Source organism: Corapipo altera, unplaced genomic scaffold (assembly GCF_003945725.1).
Source record: "Corapipo altera isolate COAL_440 unplaced genomic scaffold, ASM394572v1 44, whole genome shotgun sequence".
Lineage (NCBI taxonomy): Eukaryota > Metazoa > Chordata > Aves > Passeriformes > Pipridae > Corapipo > Corapipo altera.
Genome location: NW_020884880.1, coordinates 12,729,769 through 12,745,619, shown reverse-complemented (window position 1 = coordinate 12,745,619; position 15,851 = coordinate 12,729,769). Strand labels below are relative to the sequence as shown.

Below are 15,851 nucleotides of genomic sequence, written 5' to 3'. Positions count from 1 at the left end.
AGGGCAGATTTTAGAGGAGCATCTTGGATATGTATTTGTATTAGCAAGTTGGATAGAGACTATGTGGTCTTGTGATCTGCCCCTGGCAGACTCTGACAAAGGTGCTTCGTGGAGGGGGTTTCTATGATCTTACTTGAAAATATGTTTTTGACGGACGTGGAATCCCCTTCCTGAGGACTGCTAGGGGGGATGAAGAGGATGTTAACGAATTATGGTGTCTGAGAAAGGAAGATTTTCTGGTGAATGAATATTCATCAGCTGAGGGAGCTGCTCATCAAAGAAGACAGTACCCTGCTAGAGAACGTCCTGACAAGTAGTTTTGGATGAGTGGTAGGGACCCATTCAGTTAGTAGTTAAATAGTACTTTTGCTGATGCAGGAGCTGTGTTTGAACTGTTGAATGACTTCATGCTCTGGTGCAAAAGAACGTTGATTACTAAGCAAGGATTATGACAGAAAGACCTGCTGCTCCAAAGTCCAGCACATTACTTAATTAAGGGATCAAGTGTACACTTGATATTCTTTTTAGGTGAAAAGTACTTACTATAACGTTTTCTGTTTAATGTATTAGCAAACATTTAGTGAAGTATAGCTACAGATAAGAAAAATGAGGTAAGAAGACTCTGACTGTTACAAGATATCAGGTCTGGTTTTGATCAGTAGACCTTTACAGGGACAAGAAAAAGCAAGTGGGATGTTTCAATGTAAAGCTGGCCAAATTTAGAGTATTATAATCTTCTTAAATTATTATTTTGGCAGAGTGCAATTCTCAAAATCATTGCATAACCTTTAAAAGCCAGTGATCCTGGAGCAAATTAAATTGGCAAAGCTTCTAGGAGCAGAAAGATTCTACCTATGTGTAGCTGACCTCTCTAACTTCTATGTTTCTTTATCTAGCTTCCTCCAGGATCTGGTTCAGTAGAGGTTTTATGAGTTTCCATAGAGAAGTCTGCACAAGACACAGAAGCTCTCTCTGATCCTTTATTTCAAAGCAGGAAGCAGAAAAGCAGTGGTGTTTTCTGTTGTGCTTGTACCAGAACTTCAGATGCTAAAACAGTGGGAAAATCTTTCATTTAGTGGCTCATATTGTCATCGTGTTTCTGTCTCCTTGTCAAGTGACTTCATATGTACTTTCTCATAAAGCCCCAAGCATAACCAGCAACTTCATAGTTGAGCTTCCTCTGGGCATCTTCCCCTGATCCTGTTAAATCTCACCTACTAGGTTGGAAAAGAGGTCAAGTTTCACTGATCCAGAGAGATTAGAAATATTAATATGAACCACAACTGCTCTGATTAGGTAATTCTTATGGGACAGGACAGTGTGGGCTATTACCTCTTGTGCCATTTGGTGAACATGATTCAAAATAGATTTTATAAGACCAAGAATTAAGTAATATAGTTGAAATTACATTTTGAAAGTTACTTGTTTCTCAGTCCTATTCTTGGCCAGTTAGGCTGTTCTTTCTCTCAGAGTACAAGTATATTGGACCTTTTCCAGCTCTGCTGTCTGTGGTCCTACCTGGCTATTAGTTCCTTTTTGTTTGAATACAAAGAGATGTCCTCAGTACTGCATATTATAGTGTTTGTGCAGTCTAGTATTTGGAGTGAAATCAGGGTACCACTGGAGCTGGAATTCTTTCTTGAAACTGTAAGAGTCATTACTTTGGGAGATAATGTAAAACGAAATGTAAACATCTGAAATTATCTAAACTTGTAACTGTCATAGTTCAGGTTAAAAATAAAATTGCTTTCAATATCTTTATGTAGAATCTTGAGAAGACAAGTTTTAGGTCATTGACAGGCCAGGTATTTTAAGGAGAGTATTGCAATCTGTGTATTTCTGAAGTTAAATGTCTTTTCTTGAACAAAATAGAAGAGTTTGTAGACTGAAACTCTTGCTGATTTTTAAAAATAATTTTATAATAATTTAAAATAATTTTTAATTTAAAAAAATTAGTGTAAAATTATAGTTCTGAAATTGCAGATTAGATCAGGTGTTTCTATTATAGGCTGACTTTTCAAAGCAAAGTATTTTTGTCTGTATTGTCCATAAGCCCCAGTTGTGGTGAGAGGGTCATAATTGGTCTTCCTCATCAGTGAAGTCTTCATAGGCATGGGGCTCTGCAAACACATATTCTCTCAAGAGAATGATGAGGAATCTCCTGGGAAAAGCCCAAATTCTTTGGATTCAGTGTAGCTGTAGCTGGTTTTGCTCATAATTAACTTGATCTATAGAGTAACCTATATTGCTGGTTCTGTTCCCAGTGAAGGAGAATTAGTTGCACATGGTATCAGTGATTGTTTTAAAAGTAGATTCTATTGCTCCTACTTCTGATGTTCTGCCCTCTGTTAGAATTTAAATGTGGACTGGGCGTTTTTCCAGCCATATGATTGCAGCAGGTTATTGTAGATTTTATGGTTGAAGTAAAATAGACTCAGTACCACAGGGACAGTTTCTGCAAATGCTTATACAGTTGATGGGATTAGTTAAGCATACGTGTATGTGGGTTTGCAGAATATCAATCCTTACATGTTTGAATTATACAATTATTTCAAAACTGGGCTTGTGCCATGTATTAAATACTGAAAAGTATCCAGATATTCGAGCTGGACATCACTTTCTGTGAAAGCACCTGTGGAGACTTGTCTAATATGAAAATGTGAAAAATATTGTCTTCTAAAACATCCTGTGTTTGGCAAAGCCCCACTGTCTTAAGTAGTCATTAAAAAAATGTGCCACGATTCTAAAGACAGTTGATTCAGATGTACTTGAAGTCAGCTCTGTTAGGTCTGTGAGCCAATTTCATCAGTGCTTTAAAGCAGTTTTCCTGGGATTGAGTGCCTGGGGATCTGGAGATTTTTCAAAGCTGTTAATCAAACTATATCATTTTAAAGTGGCTAATTTAACACTGGGCTGTGAAGAGTTAAACCAAACTAAGAAGTGAGAAAGTGACTGGGAAATTGAACTACTTCTCTAACATTTACTTCTCTCCCAATTCCTGTGGATTTTAATATATTGTAGTTAGCCCATAACAGAAACTAAGACAAGAGAAAATCAACAGAGACAGACAAAAGGGGAAAAAATAGAATACAATGACACAAAACTATTAGTACCGGTCAGGATATGTCGCCTCATATCCCAGCCTAACTGGGATGTTGCCATGCCTGGGGATATTGCAAAATGGCGATTTTTAAAGGAGGCCTTATAGTAGAAGAATGCATTAATTTCGTGGATATTTACCTTAGAGACATAATAGAAATGCATGTTGGCAATAAACCTGTCACTACAGTCCAATTACCAGTTGATGTCTTAATATTTAGATGTGATGATAGCCATGAAAAGTCATCAAGGCAAAGCAGTCTTATGTGACATGGTAGAGAAAAGGAAGGCAGGATGCAGAGAAGGAGTGACAGAAAGTGGCATGGGCAAAATGTCTTTCTCAATTCCCAACATTTCCATGAAGATCAAGGCAAGATTATGACTGTTGAGGCAAGTGACCAGGTTGTGAAGTAGCTGAGATCTCAGATATGACAAGGAATGAATCAGTGAGATTTAAGCAGATTGTGGATGACTTGTCTAGGCGTGAGTGACAGACATCACTGCTGGTGTCAGCACTGATAACAAAATAAATATTTTCTGAAGATGTTTAGTTTGAGGTGATGGTTAGATGTCCATGAGGTGGTGTGAGAAAAGAAGAGATCAGGATAAAGGTGAAGAGTCTACAACAATGAGCCTAGATTTGGTAGCCAGATTTATTCCTCTGGTGAGGTCACTGGGAATTCACAGAAATGAAGAAAACTGAAGTTTGGGAGCAAGGCTGTCTTTACAGCTAGATCAGATTGCTCAGGGTGTTCCAAGGTTGCTCCAAGGATGGAAGTTCCACAGCCTCTCTACACTGCCTGTTCCAGAGCAGAACCTTTTTCCACATGAGAGATGCTTTTCTGATTTCTAAACAGAATTTCCTGTGTTGCAACTTCTGGCCTTTGCCCCATGTCCTATTGTTGTGCATATCTGTGAAGAATCTGGCTTCATTTGCTCTTCTTCCCTCCCACTCCATGGTGGTAGAAAACTGCAGTTAGCCTTTGCTTCTCCAAGCTCAGCCAAGACAGTTCCCTCAGCTGCTGCTCATAGGCCATATTCCCCAGCTCGTCGGTCATGTTACTTGATGTTTGCTGGATTGTCTGCAATTTGACCACATCTCTTATGTATTGTGCTGTTAGAGAGGAATCACTAGTTTCTTTGACTTCTTGGATATGCTCTTTCTAATGGAGGGCAGAATGTCATTAACCTTTTCCTGCAAGGATGCACTACTGACTCATGCTCAATTTCCACAGGTTCTGCAGAGCTGCCAGCTGTCTAAGCCAGTCCTCAGTCTGCAGTGACATCTCCTGCCCCAAGTAGAGGACATGTATTTGTCTTCATTGAACTGCTTGAGGCCCATTTCTCCAGTCTTTCTGAATGGTAGCCTTGCCCTGGTGTTTTTCAGCCATTCCCCTCAGTTTGGTGTCACACATGATGTTGCTGAGGGTGCTAATGTTCTATCATCAATCATTGATGACATTTTTAAACAGCCCTAATATTGACCCATGAGGTACATCATGTGTAGCTGGTTGTTGCTAGTCTTTGAACCACTGATCACTGTTGTTTAAGCCCAACAGTCCAGACAGTATTTCTTCCTTCAGGCAGTCTTGCAGTCAAGTCCATACTTTCCTCATTTGGCTACTGGGATATGAGAGGAAGCTGTTCTGAGAGCTTTGCTGAAGTCAAAGTAAATAAAATCCACTGGTATTAAGGGCTAGAGAAAGAAAGATGCTTAAAACTAGAGCTTGAACCTCCTTGGGAAGTGGGATGCTGTGGGCTAACAAAAGGTGCAGTTTTAGGTTAGTGTGAGGGACTGGGGAAGACTGTCTCAGAAACAATGAGAAGAAGACTCCAAGATGGTTACTATGGCTGATGATGCTGTTTTAGGCTCTTTGTTCCCTAGATTTGACATGTAGCACTTCTTCAAAAAGTGATGTGCTCTTTTCCTGACTTATCTCAATTTTCACAAAGCATTTTCTCAGTGCAGATTTATTTTAAATAGTGCTACTTCTCTAGCTATGTAATTGCTGCAGGCATCTGTGGAAACTGTCTCAGAACAAAATTCTCTCAACAAACCTGATTTATTAAATGTGGCACTTTCAGAATAGTGCTGCAGATGAAAGAGCATGACCATTGCTGGCTAAGTAGGAGCTTAAAGTCAGAAAGACTTTAAAATGATTAATCAAGTGTTATTGGCCTAGAGAGGATTCTTTGCTAAGCATTGAGACCTCTTAGAGTCTCGATCCAGCTTAGGCACATTTTCTGTATGTGCTCTTCAGAGTTACAGTAATTCTGTAGTTAGTTAGCCTTGTTTCTAGCTGCTTAGTTGCCACACTTCAGTGTTTGTTCTGCATAGCTTTTGCCTTTGTCATAAAGGAGAAATTATTTTATGTAATTGGCAAAGAAATCTAGTCACTGTCCAATTGTGCTGCCTTTGGATTTAGAGTAATGAGATAGTGATTGCAGTAGACGAATGCCTGCAGTGCTGCTACTGTCCAGCATTTGATATTCACTAACTACTTGTAAAAGATAGCTCACTGAAACTGTGGTGCTTTCCACAAATTGTAGATTATGCTTCATAGTTCTGTCTTGGTAGTATGGTAAATAGAATATAGAGGTTATACCTGCAAAGACTTCATGATTTTGTTTTTATGCTATATTTTGTTCTAATTTTCAGTATTTAAATTGTGATTACATGGCTCAAAGGGTTTACCATGATTTAGTATGGAGGTTTTCGTCTTTAGGTTAGTGGCTTGTATCTGATAGGATCAGAAGAATCCAGTTATTTGTGAGGAAGTGCATGAAATAAAGTGGCAACCTCAGTCCATTTCTAGAGAACAGGTGCTATATCTCAAGGCTGCAAGCGAAGTTGCAAATACAGGGTCTGTAAAATATATATAAAGTTGGATTTTCCATATCCAGTTTAGGATTTAGACACCTAATAAAATAGAGAGAATCCTGCATATTTTAAGTCTGTGTTTGAGCTCTTCTCAGAGCTCAGCTTTATTACTATATCTTTTGAAACACCCACATTTTCCTAATTATGATAATTTTATTTGATACGTAGAAAAATCATTCTGGGGTTGTATTTGTGGGCCAATGTGAACTGTAATTTACGGTTTAAACTGTGTAGAATAGGATTCACATTTCCACTTTTTTTTGAAGCATAAAGCTGTTTAATTCATTGAAACCAGATTTCATGGTAGGTTTTATTACGTTATTGTTACGCATTACTCTGAAATAGAAATATAATGATCTTTATTTTTTTTTAAATCAGTGTGTTCTAGGACTATGGCTTCCAAAACCCCAGTTGGATTCATTGGGCTGGGTAACATGGGAAATCCAATGGCAAAAAACCTGGTGAAACATGGATACCCAGTTATTGCATATGATGTGTTCCCAGAAGCTTGCAAAGAATTTCAAGACTTGGGTGCTCAGGTATAGTAATAAACTTCCTTTATTCCAACAATAACTGTGTTGAATGATTCTTGCATGCAATGCAACTAAATCATCTGCATTTGTTTTCTTGATTAAGATCACAGTCAGAACTAAAACAGCACAATGAATACAATGTGAATCTGTAAGGTTTCAGTTGGAGCAAAGATATGATTCTAAGCTAAGTAATTTTCCTGTTGTTAGCCAGAATTGCTACTTTGTCGAACTTCTCTGGCTCTTTTTTCCCCTCCCGTTTTTATGAGAGTAGCTTGATGGCCTGTTCTTTCACCTCCTCCTTTCTCCTGCTTCCTTCTCCCCCAGGTCTAGATGGCCAGTGGGCTGCTTTTCATCTGGTTCCTACTTTGACCTTTTCAGGTTAAATGACCCTAGTTAAAAGTTCCTGCTGGCATAGCTATAAGGGTTATAGGGACATATGAGCTTTCCTGCTGCATCAAGGTGCAGTCCTCAGGGGCAAGGGAAAAATCTAATTATTTCAGTGCTTATTCTCTTGGAGATGAGGAAGGATACAGTGAGAGAAGAGGAAGGAATGAAAAGGAAAAAGGAGGGAAGGAATTGATTACATTAAGGAGGTTTACCTTCCTGCCATATACCCTGAAAAATCTTGGCCCTTTTCCAGCTAGTCCTATGCCTTTTATTGATCTGTTAATACTCCTGGAACCCCATTCAGTCTCTGAGGTGGCTGGGTCATTTCTAAGTGTCTGAAAGACCTTTGAATTGTTTTGACATACTTCAAAGCTGTAACAGTTTAGATAGTTGTGGGCAGATGAGTAGGTGCATAAAACACTGGAACAAAAGAACATACTCAAGTAAGGAGTGCAATGCAAAAATAATACTCTGATGTAACAGTATAAAGGATAGGAGGGAATTTTCCAGCAGTGGCAAGGAAATTGTAGGTAGATCTAGATAGAGGAACTGTGTGCCTTGAAAGTCTAAACTGCTGGAGCTAATTGCAGCTGTTTTAAATAATGAGGTAACATCAAGATTCATGAAAGATAAAATGATAAAGCGCACCCGTTAGTAATTAATTTCAGCTCCCCTTGAATAATTACAGAATCTTGGCCTTAAGTGGGAAAGTAAGCTTTTCAGCTTCTTTTCCTAGCTCCTGTTTTTATTTTGTTAAAGCGGCCAAGACCCTCAGGCATGAAACAGACCTGTCTTTGAATAAGAGACTGGGCAAATGGGAGTCTGTTTTGAACAACTGGTTGTTATTTTTAATTCGTGTTCTGCAGTAGGATCTCTTTGCTGTGGCTGCCCATTTTGCTAGCTTTTTGCCCTTGTAATGGAATCCTTGGCATTCGCTGCAAGACTTAACATGTGATAATAAAGGTGAACTATAATGCTTTTAAAAATAAAGTCAAAAGTATGTTTTAAGATTGTAAATCACTAAGAGAATACATGGGTAGGCTTAAATACAAATAAAACACACTTCAGGAAAATACGTGAGCATAGCTTTCTCTTCTTGATCTATAGGTGTAAATCCTACCCCAACACTTTTTTCAGGAGTTGAAAGCTTGTGGGTCCATGGGGCCTTGTAGAAACTGCTGTAGAAGGAACATTGGGCTCTAAGGGCTGCTTTCTCTTTGGTCCGGCTGATAGGGTAAAATCATCAGGAGTGTTACAGAGGTGAAATGACCCCAAGAGACCGTAAATCTAGCCAAATGTCCATTGTTTAAGGCCAGTGCTGCTACCAAGGTATATGGAGGATGAGGGATGTTGGACCATTAATCTGCGTAATCTGTGACTCTCCTTTCTTTAGCCTCTGAATTAAAGAACTGGGAGGTAGTATATATCAGGAAACAGCCACCCTCCTAGTAATGGTGAATAGTAAGAGGAAAACTGGCTCAGCTGGAGCATATGGAACCACTTGGGGTGAAACATGGGAGAAAGTTGGAAGGCTACAAACAAGGGAAAATACTGAACAAGACTGTGAGCAAGTAGGCTGCCTCTACACTCTACTTACTGTCTTTCCCCTTCGTCATATTTACCATACTTATCAATTTTTTTTTCACACAGTGGAGTAACTGTGTCACACAGTTACTTTACTTCAGTTTACATGTCTTTGAATCTTATCTCAGATTTAGAAGATTGAGAGTGTTACTGAAGTCATCTGATGCATAAAGCATCATAAAAATAGAACTTTCTTCAGTGTACAGTAATAATGGCATTTTAGGCTAACAGAGTTATTAATTGACTTAACGCAAAAATAAATAAAAAATAGGGAAGCAGCTTGGAACAAATATAAGCAGATGCACATATTGAAGGGCAAAACCAATGACCAGTATGAAGAAAAGTTTCCCCTATCCAGTTGCATACTGAAAAATTTTGGTTGAACTAAGCAAACAAGTATCTGAACATGTACAGAACTCTGTGGGCTGCTACTCTGGGCCAGTATGGTCTGTGTTGGTAATGAACAATTAGTATTTGTTATATTTTTAGTAGTTATGCACATTCTTAATGATTTTGAATGCTTAATGCTTTGCAATAGCTTTCAAATCGTTCAGATTTATTTCTGAGACAGGAAGTCCCAAATAAAACAAAAATTTTGTATACTGCTTACTGAACCAGGTAGGTAGATTTCCTCAGAAAATATAATTCATATTTGTTAACAGTATCAAAAAACTAAGAGTGGCAATTCCCACTTTTAATTCTCACTTTGTTTTGCTACTTACTTCAAGGTAGCAGAAAGATTTTTCTTTATATGGTTGTGGAAGTACTGTCCTAATCTGTATGCATTTTTAATCTCATTTGCTTCATATAAAAGGCATGTTAGTATTTTGAAAGACATGGATGGAATAAATTAATTTCTGTGTAGGTGACTACTGACCATGTCTCTGTATCTGTGTTCCTTAAGAACTGTTTAAAACTGTAATCAAAACCCAGCTATATTCTAAGCCAGCTATATTCTGTCTATGTAGCCAGGTAGAAATTTGAGGCTGATGTAGTTTTTCAGTTGTGTGCCCAATATAATATATTTTTCACTTCTGGTTGAAAGATGCAAATGGGCCACTGAGTCTTCAGCTGATAACTTGCAAACCCCTAAGAATATTGGACATAATAGTTTCAAATAAGAAGACATATATAAATTCAGGTTCCAATTGCACACTGCCTCTCTCCTCCTCTAATAATACACATTGGGACTGAACTGAACCAGAGATACTTGAAACTAAAGACAAAGGTGTCATGCTCCTATATAAAGAGATAGGCACTCCAGTCTCCAGGGAGGCAAGTCATAAAATTAACTAATCAAATAGGAAAGCTTTGCTCTTGTAATTGCCTCATTTATTCCTCCTAACCTTTGTTCTTTAGACTAAAACATGTTCCCTTTTTTAACTGTGTGGTATACCAGATATTTTGTGCAGTATTAACTTAGTCTTTCAAAACAAAATCTGGGTGTTCCTAAGTCCCATCTATGCCAGTTTCTGTACTTTTTTTTTCCCAAGAGCTTTGTTCAGTGACTATATTCAGTCTTCCCTTCTTTTACTTATAAATACAAATCAAGAAGTTTCTCATGCTGTATCCCAGAAGTCCATATTCAACATTCCTTACAAATGTGTATATAACATGCTTTCTTTGATTCTGAGACCTTATAAATGTAGTGTATATAAAAAGAGAATATATTTACATTAGGATCTTTACTGTCAAAACTAACAAAAATTATAACAAATACTTGTATTTATAAATAGATAGGGAATGGTGAAATAGGCTCAACGATTTGTTGATTTGTCTGCACTATGGAAAGTCTCCATAATTTCAGGTACCTGTTCAGCTGCAATTTCTTTATCCCTAGAGTCGTGTGATATGGAAATTCTAATTTTTTCATACTAAGAAGTGCATGTAAAATTTTAAGACATTTCTTAAGGTTAAAAACTCAAGGCATATAACATGTAGCAGAACAGATCATTGAGATACTAAGGTTGCTTCTCATCATTCAGCAACAATAGCTGGAAAATAAATACTAGAAGTCCTATTCATAAACAAAATCTACTTTCTGCTCATCTTGTTTCCTACATAGAACTTAAGTCCTTTCTGTAAAACTACCTGAATGACTGAAATCAGATTTGATCCTTGTGGGCTAAAGATAAAAGAATTAGCTGTATTTTTGTTGCTGTTTTCCCTTATCTATGAATGTATTAACAATGCATTTTTTAAAGAATTATTTCAAACCAGTACTGGACAAAAGTTGTAGTGGTAAATGCCTTCTGAGTGCAACTCAGCTTTAGCTGTCAATATTTCTCTGAAAGTGATCTGGGAAAGGTAATATACCTTTAAAGTTTGGTATGTTTATTTGACAACCAATACCTAATACTATATTTTGAAAATTGTTCAGATCTTCTTTTGTGAAGAATGCTTGAGCTGATAATTTTCCTTTTAAAAAAATGCCAACTGTAATATTGCAAGAAACAGCAGTTAGTTTATCCGATTTTTTTTTTTTAAGGTGAGCCTCAGAGATACATTAAATAATTATTTTTTTTCCCTCAGTCTTCCTCTCTTCCAATATCATACATAAGATAGGAAAAAAGTGAGATTTTTGTGATCCTTCATATTTTCCTCCTTAGAAACATTGCAGAGCAATATTTTGTACAGATGCATGGTTTTTAAGGAATTGAAGATTCATGAATAGGTTGATGGGATGCAAGCATCCCCCTTGGCAAATGTGGAGGAACTTCCATGATAGCAAATCGTTTTCATTTTTATTTTTTTATTTTTCTATTACTGGATACAATTAACTAACATTTTCATTAGGAGAGCAATTTTTCTAGTGTTTTAATTTTTTACCTATCTAAGATGTGACGGATGAATACTAAAAACAAATTCAACAAACATGTCTGACATCTCTGTTTCAGGAAGTGTAAGCTTATATTTTTTTTTTTTCCTTTAAAAGGTAACAGAATCCCCAGCAGATGTAGCAGAACGAGCAGACAGAATTATTACCATGCTGCCTTCTAGTCCCAACGTGAGAGAAGTTTACACAGGAGCAAATGGAATTCTAAAGTAAGAATTTTTTGTAGTTTAGAGAATTCCCACTCCTACTTAAAGCTGTATCATGTTGTTTGTTGCTGTAACTCTTGCTGTGCCTTCAGGGCACTTAATTCAATGTTCTCTGTTCTGTCAATATTGATATTTCTAATTATATGAGTTCTCTTACACAGTGCTTGGTTCTGAATGGCTTTTGGCTGAAGTCTTAATTTTATTTTTGACATAATTTAACTGACTGTTATCTGCCTTTCCACTTGCATGTTTCTTTTGCCCTAATGTAATGTACTACACACAGGTATAACTAGAATATTTTCTAGCAACAATTATTTGCTCATTTTTACTTTTACTTGAAATCCTATAAATTAAATGTTCTGAAGAGATGTCATTGTGTCTTATGGTATTAAAGTATATTAATGTAGAAAGCTGACAAGACTTTATATTGATTTTTACTCTTACTTGTCTGTTTATTATGCAAGAAAATAGCTAACAAGTTTGTTTAATGTGAAACAGTGGGTTTTAACTTTTGTGAAGGGATTGCCACTAAACCTTAAAAGCATAGTTTGCAGAAATCTATCACTCAGAGTTTTTGTACTTGCCAAATAAAAAAATAAATAGTATTTAAAAGTCTGTTCTGGCCATGTGTGCATTACTCCTGGCAGGCTGACTAAGGCTACTGGATACCTCTGAGGATCATGTAGCATCTTACAGCTATCAAGGTTAATAATGTAAAGGAAGAAACATACAGAAGACAAAAGTACAGTAGATTTCCAAAAACTGGTGATGTCTTTTTAGGTACTGATTGTACAATATTAAGATGCATTGATAAGAAAATGAAGTGGAGGAGAGGGATTTCTGTTGTTGCTATATAGGAATAATAGTTGCTTCCTTCCCTGACTGGTCTGTAGTTTAATTCCTCACAAAGTAGGACTGAGCAGATCTAAGTATCCATGCCTGAGACCCTTCAGGGAAGATGGGTAATTGGCTCAGTCCCACAAAGCCAGGCAGACAGCTGTGGGATAACTATCCAGGATGACAGTGGTTTGACGAACAATTGGCAGTACTTACTGACATAGTACAGCCAGTTAATCTTTTAAGTACACAGATGTGGAAAATCCTGCCGGGAACAGAGGCTGTGGAAAGCAGTCCTATGCTGCTGCAGTTTCTCAGCTTCTGTATTAAGAGAAGGAAGTGTAATTTGGCAGTAGTGGTTGTCTCTCTGAGTTACACTCAAGACCTGGTCCTTGCTGTCTGAATTGACTTTCTTAATTTTCTAAAGCTTTTTAAGCTTTACTGAAGAAAACATTGATACCATGAGGTGTTTAAGGGTTAACTTAGTCATCCCACTGTGTTACCAAGGAGCTTCCACTGCTCCTTCTTCTGAGCACAAGGGGAGACAATGGAGTACTTTATCTGCACTGCTGGTTTTCATTGCATGTGTTCAAACTATGTGCAGCAGGTCACACCTCCCATGAAAAAGGACAAGTTTTATGTTATGGAGCACTGTTTGAGTCTGGAGCTCCAGTGGCGTCTACAGCTGTTTATATATATTGAGAGACTATTTCCAGCAATCTAGGTAGTTCAGTGAAGTGAAAATCACTGTACTGCCAGCACCATGCAAGGTGCAGTAAAGCTCTTCATCTGTTGTGCAGCTTTAAATGGGCCACCATTTTATGACTGAAAAACTGTATTGTTTGATTTCATGGTGAATGCTGGTCAAGTGGACTTGAAATCATGGTGTAATTCAATGGAAAGAGGGATAAAACAACTACCCTCAACTTTTTTGTTATGGAGGGCATTAAAAAATTTTTTTTTATTTAAAAATTTAATTTTTTTTTAATCACATATGCAACTTCCTCTGTTCTACAGTTCTTCTGCCTATATTTACTAGCTATCATTGGGAAGACAAGATTTTTCTCCATGCTTCACTTCAAATCTTCTGTAGGTTTTTGTGGTCTTAGTTATGATCTTTATGTGGAATAAATAGTAGCAATGATTAAAAGAATGAAATCAGACTATTCTGCTAAGAATTTAGGATACTGTATATATAAAAAGAACATTTTATTGTTATATATTAAATTTTAGACTGAATCAACATTTAGGTCAGTTGCTTAGAATGCATCTTAGATGCTCTGTACATGATATACTGTTCAAACTTTTATGATGGCAGGTTTTCCTTGTGCACCCTTTTTGTGTAATTTTTATAACAGTGTTTAGGAGGAACATCCTTTTTTGTGTTCAGATACAATTAGGCTTTGAGTGATTCAAAACTGTGTGCTATACATAATCAGCAGTATAAATATTGAGCAGATCTTGCTCAGTAGGGTTTAAAACTTTGTGTTTCTCTGAGTACCACAAAGTGTCTATAAATTTATCATGCTGAGGAAAGCCACTGCCAAGGTAATAATTACAGGTGTCCTGTGAAACAAATACTTAATAATAACAACAGCAGCAACAATCAATCATTTTTATTTTAGGAAAGTGAAGAAAGGCTCATTGCTAATAGATTCCAGTACTATTGACCCAGCAGTTTCAAAAGAATTAGCCAAAGCTGTTGAAAAAATGGGAGCTGTTTTCATGGATGCCCCAGTTTCTGGAGGTAAGTCTTCATTAACAGTTTACCTCGTATTGGACACGTTGTCTCTTTGTTTGCAGTCTCGGTCACCAGCTTGTACCTTTGTTGCTACAAGTTGCTTTTCTTTGCTATATGTACAGTATTCTGGGGGTTTTTGTTGTTGTTTGATTACATTACAGAAACGTATGTTATTTTATGAATATTTTTGGTTTAGGAGTATGCTTTTGTGTTAGACTTGGAGAAACTGAGCTTTCTTAGGATCTGGTACCGGGGTCCTTTTAATTTAACTTGTTTCTTAAAGTTGCAGATATTTGTATCTCTTTAGTCTCCATCTGTTTCTGTTATGGAAAAACTGTTTGGTCATCATTAAACAGTTTTGCTGCTTTTTCATTAATTAAAAAGGAGGGAATGAAGGGGGGAATATAGGATTTCTCGATCAAGAGAAAACAGCTTTCATCTGGTTTTATAACAGTTGAAGAATGTGGGCAGTATTTGTCTATTCTTGAAAGTTGCTAACTATTGATCTCCTGAGTCATTAATTTCTCATAAGAAATAATATAGATCACGGAAGTCTTTCGTTTTGTGGACTGAGGAGAGCAGAAACATAAAGTCAGTGTTTTGAAAACAGAACCATAGCTGATAGTTACTATTGTTGAATTCTTCTCTAAAAGACCTAGAATTAGAATGTGAGCGCATCCCCATTTATGTGGGAAAATCTTGGGGTTTTTACAATCCCCTCTAAAAATTAATCTAATTGACATTGTGAGAATTCTTTATTTTCCTGATGAGTGTGGGTGAGGAGCAATAACTAGCCATCTTTTTAATTTTCAACTGAAAACTAAGGCAGGATTTGACTACGTACTAGAAGCCAAAATTTTCATCTAAGTTCTATTGTGAACAGAAAGTAGGAAGATCCACGTAGGCGATAGTGAAGAATATAATGGAGAAGACAAGATTCTTGCTTCCCAGCCAAAATATTAGTCCTGTTTTATAAAGTTAAATAACTTGTCAGCCTGGGAATAAAAACAACAGAAAAAGTGTATTCTGGGTGGATTATGTATCTATGTGATCCTTTTTTAAACAACTGCATACCCTTCTGCTTTTCAGTTGGGCAATTCTGACATTATCTGTGTGGTTCTCTTCAGTCCCTTTCTGCCAGATATGTTGTTTACCTGAGGTAATTATTTACCTTTTAGAAATGTCTGCAATTTGTTTTTACCTGTAAGTTTTTGCTATAAGGCTGACTATGCTATAACTACAAAGAAAAAAGTTTGATTCCTAAGCAACGCTTGCTGTTTGGGGGAGTTTGTTCCTTGAGAAAATGTTAAGGCCAAGACAGAGTTAATATGATAACATATAGCTGAGAAGTATGAATACAGATGACTTTTTTGGGTTTAGTTTATCTGAATACAAATAACTTGGTGTTTAGTGTCAGTTACAGGTTGAGTGATATTCTGAAGCAGAGGGAAAGAATCAAGACTTAGCTTTCTAGTACTTAATGTTTGTGAATGCCAAGGAGTACAAAGAAATGTGGAGAAGTTAAAGGTTGGAAAAAACCTTTAATGTTATGCTTTGTTATTTCCATCTTTCAAGACCTAACACATCGAGTCTTTGGGGTATTTTTGTATGTCCTGACTGCATTGTTGGCCTTCAGACAAAACACTAAATGGAGAAGTATGCTCAACTCTCTAGAAATTGGCAGGCATTATTCTGTGGCAGTGAGGAGGAAGAGAAAGCAGCATGTGTGAACTGTCCCCTTTAGGTC

General features: G+C 37.0%; 1 protein-coding gene across 2 annotated transcripts in view; it reads left to right on the top strand.

Annotated features, from left to right (window-relative positions):
- The window catches only part of HIBADH (3-hydroxyisobutyrate dehydrogenase), a 90,901-nt gene that overhangs the window by 1,912 nt on the left and 73,138 nt on the right, over positions 1-15,851 (top strand). The window contains exons 1-4 of one of the 2 annotated variants that reach the window (XM_027639295.1): positions 4,364-4,768; positions 6,359-6,519; positions 11,420-11,529; positions 13,989-14,110. In XM_027639295.1, coding sequence (XP_027495096.1) covers position 4,768; positions 6,359-6,519; positions 11,420-11,529; positions 13,989-14,110 — 394 coding nt within the window. In that variant the 5' untranslated portion in view covers positions 4,364-4,767. Of the gene's footprint in view, positions 1-4,363; positions 4,769-6,358; positions 6,520-11,419; positions 11,530-13,988; positions 14,111-15,851 lie in introns of those variants that run through there. The other variant, XM_027639293.1, reaches the window with a different exon arrangement.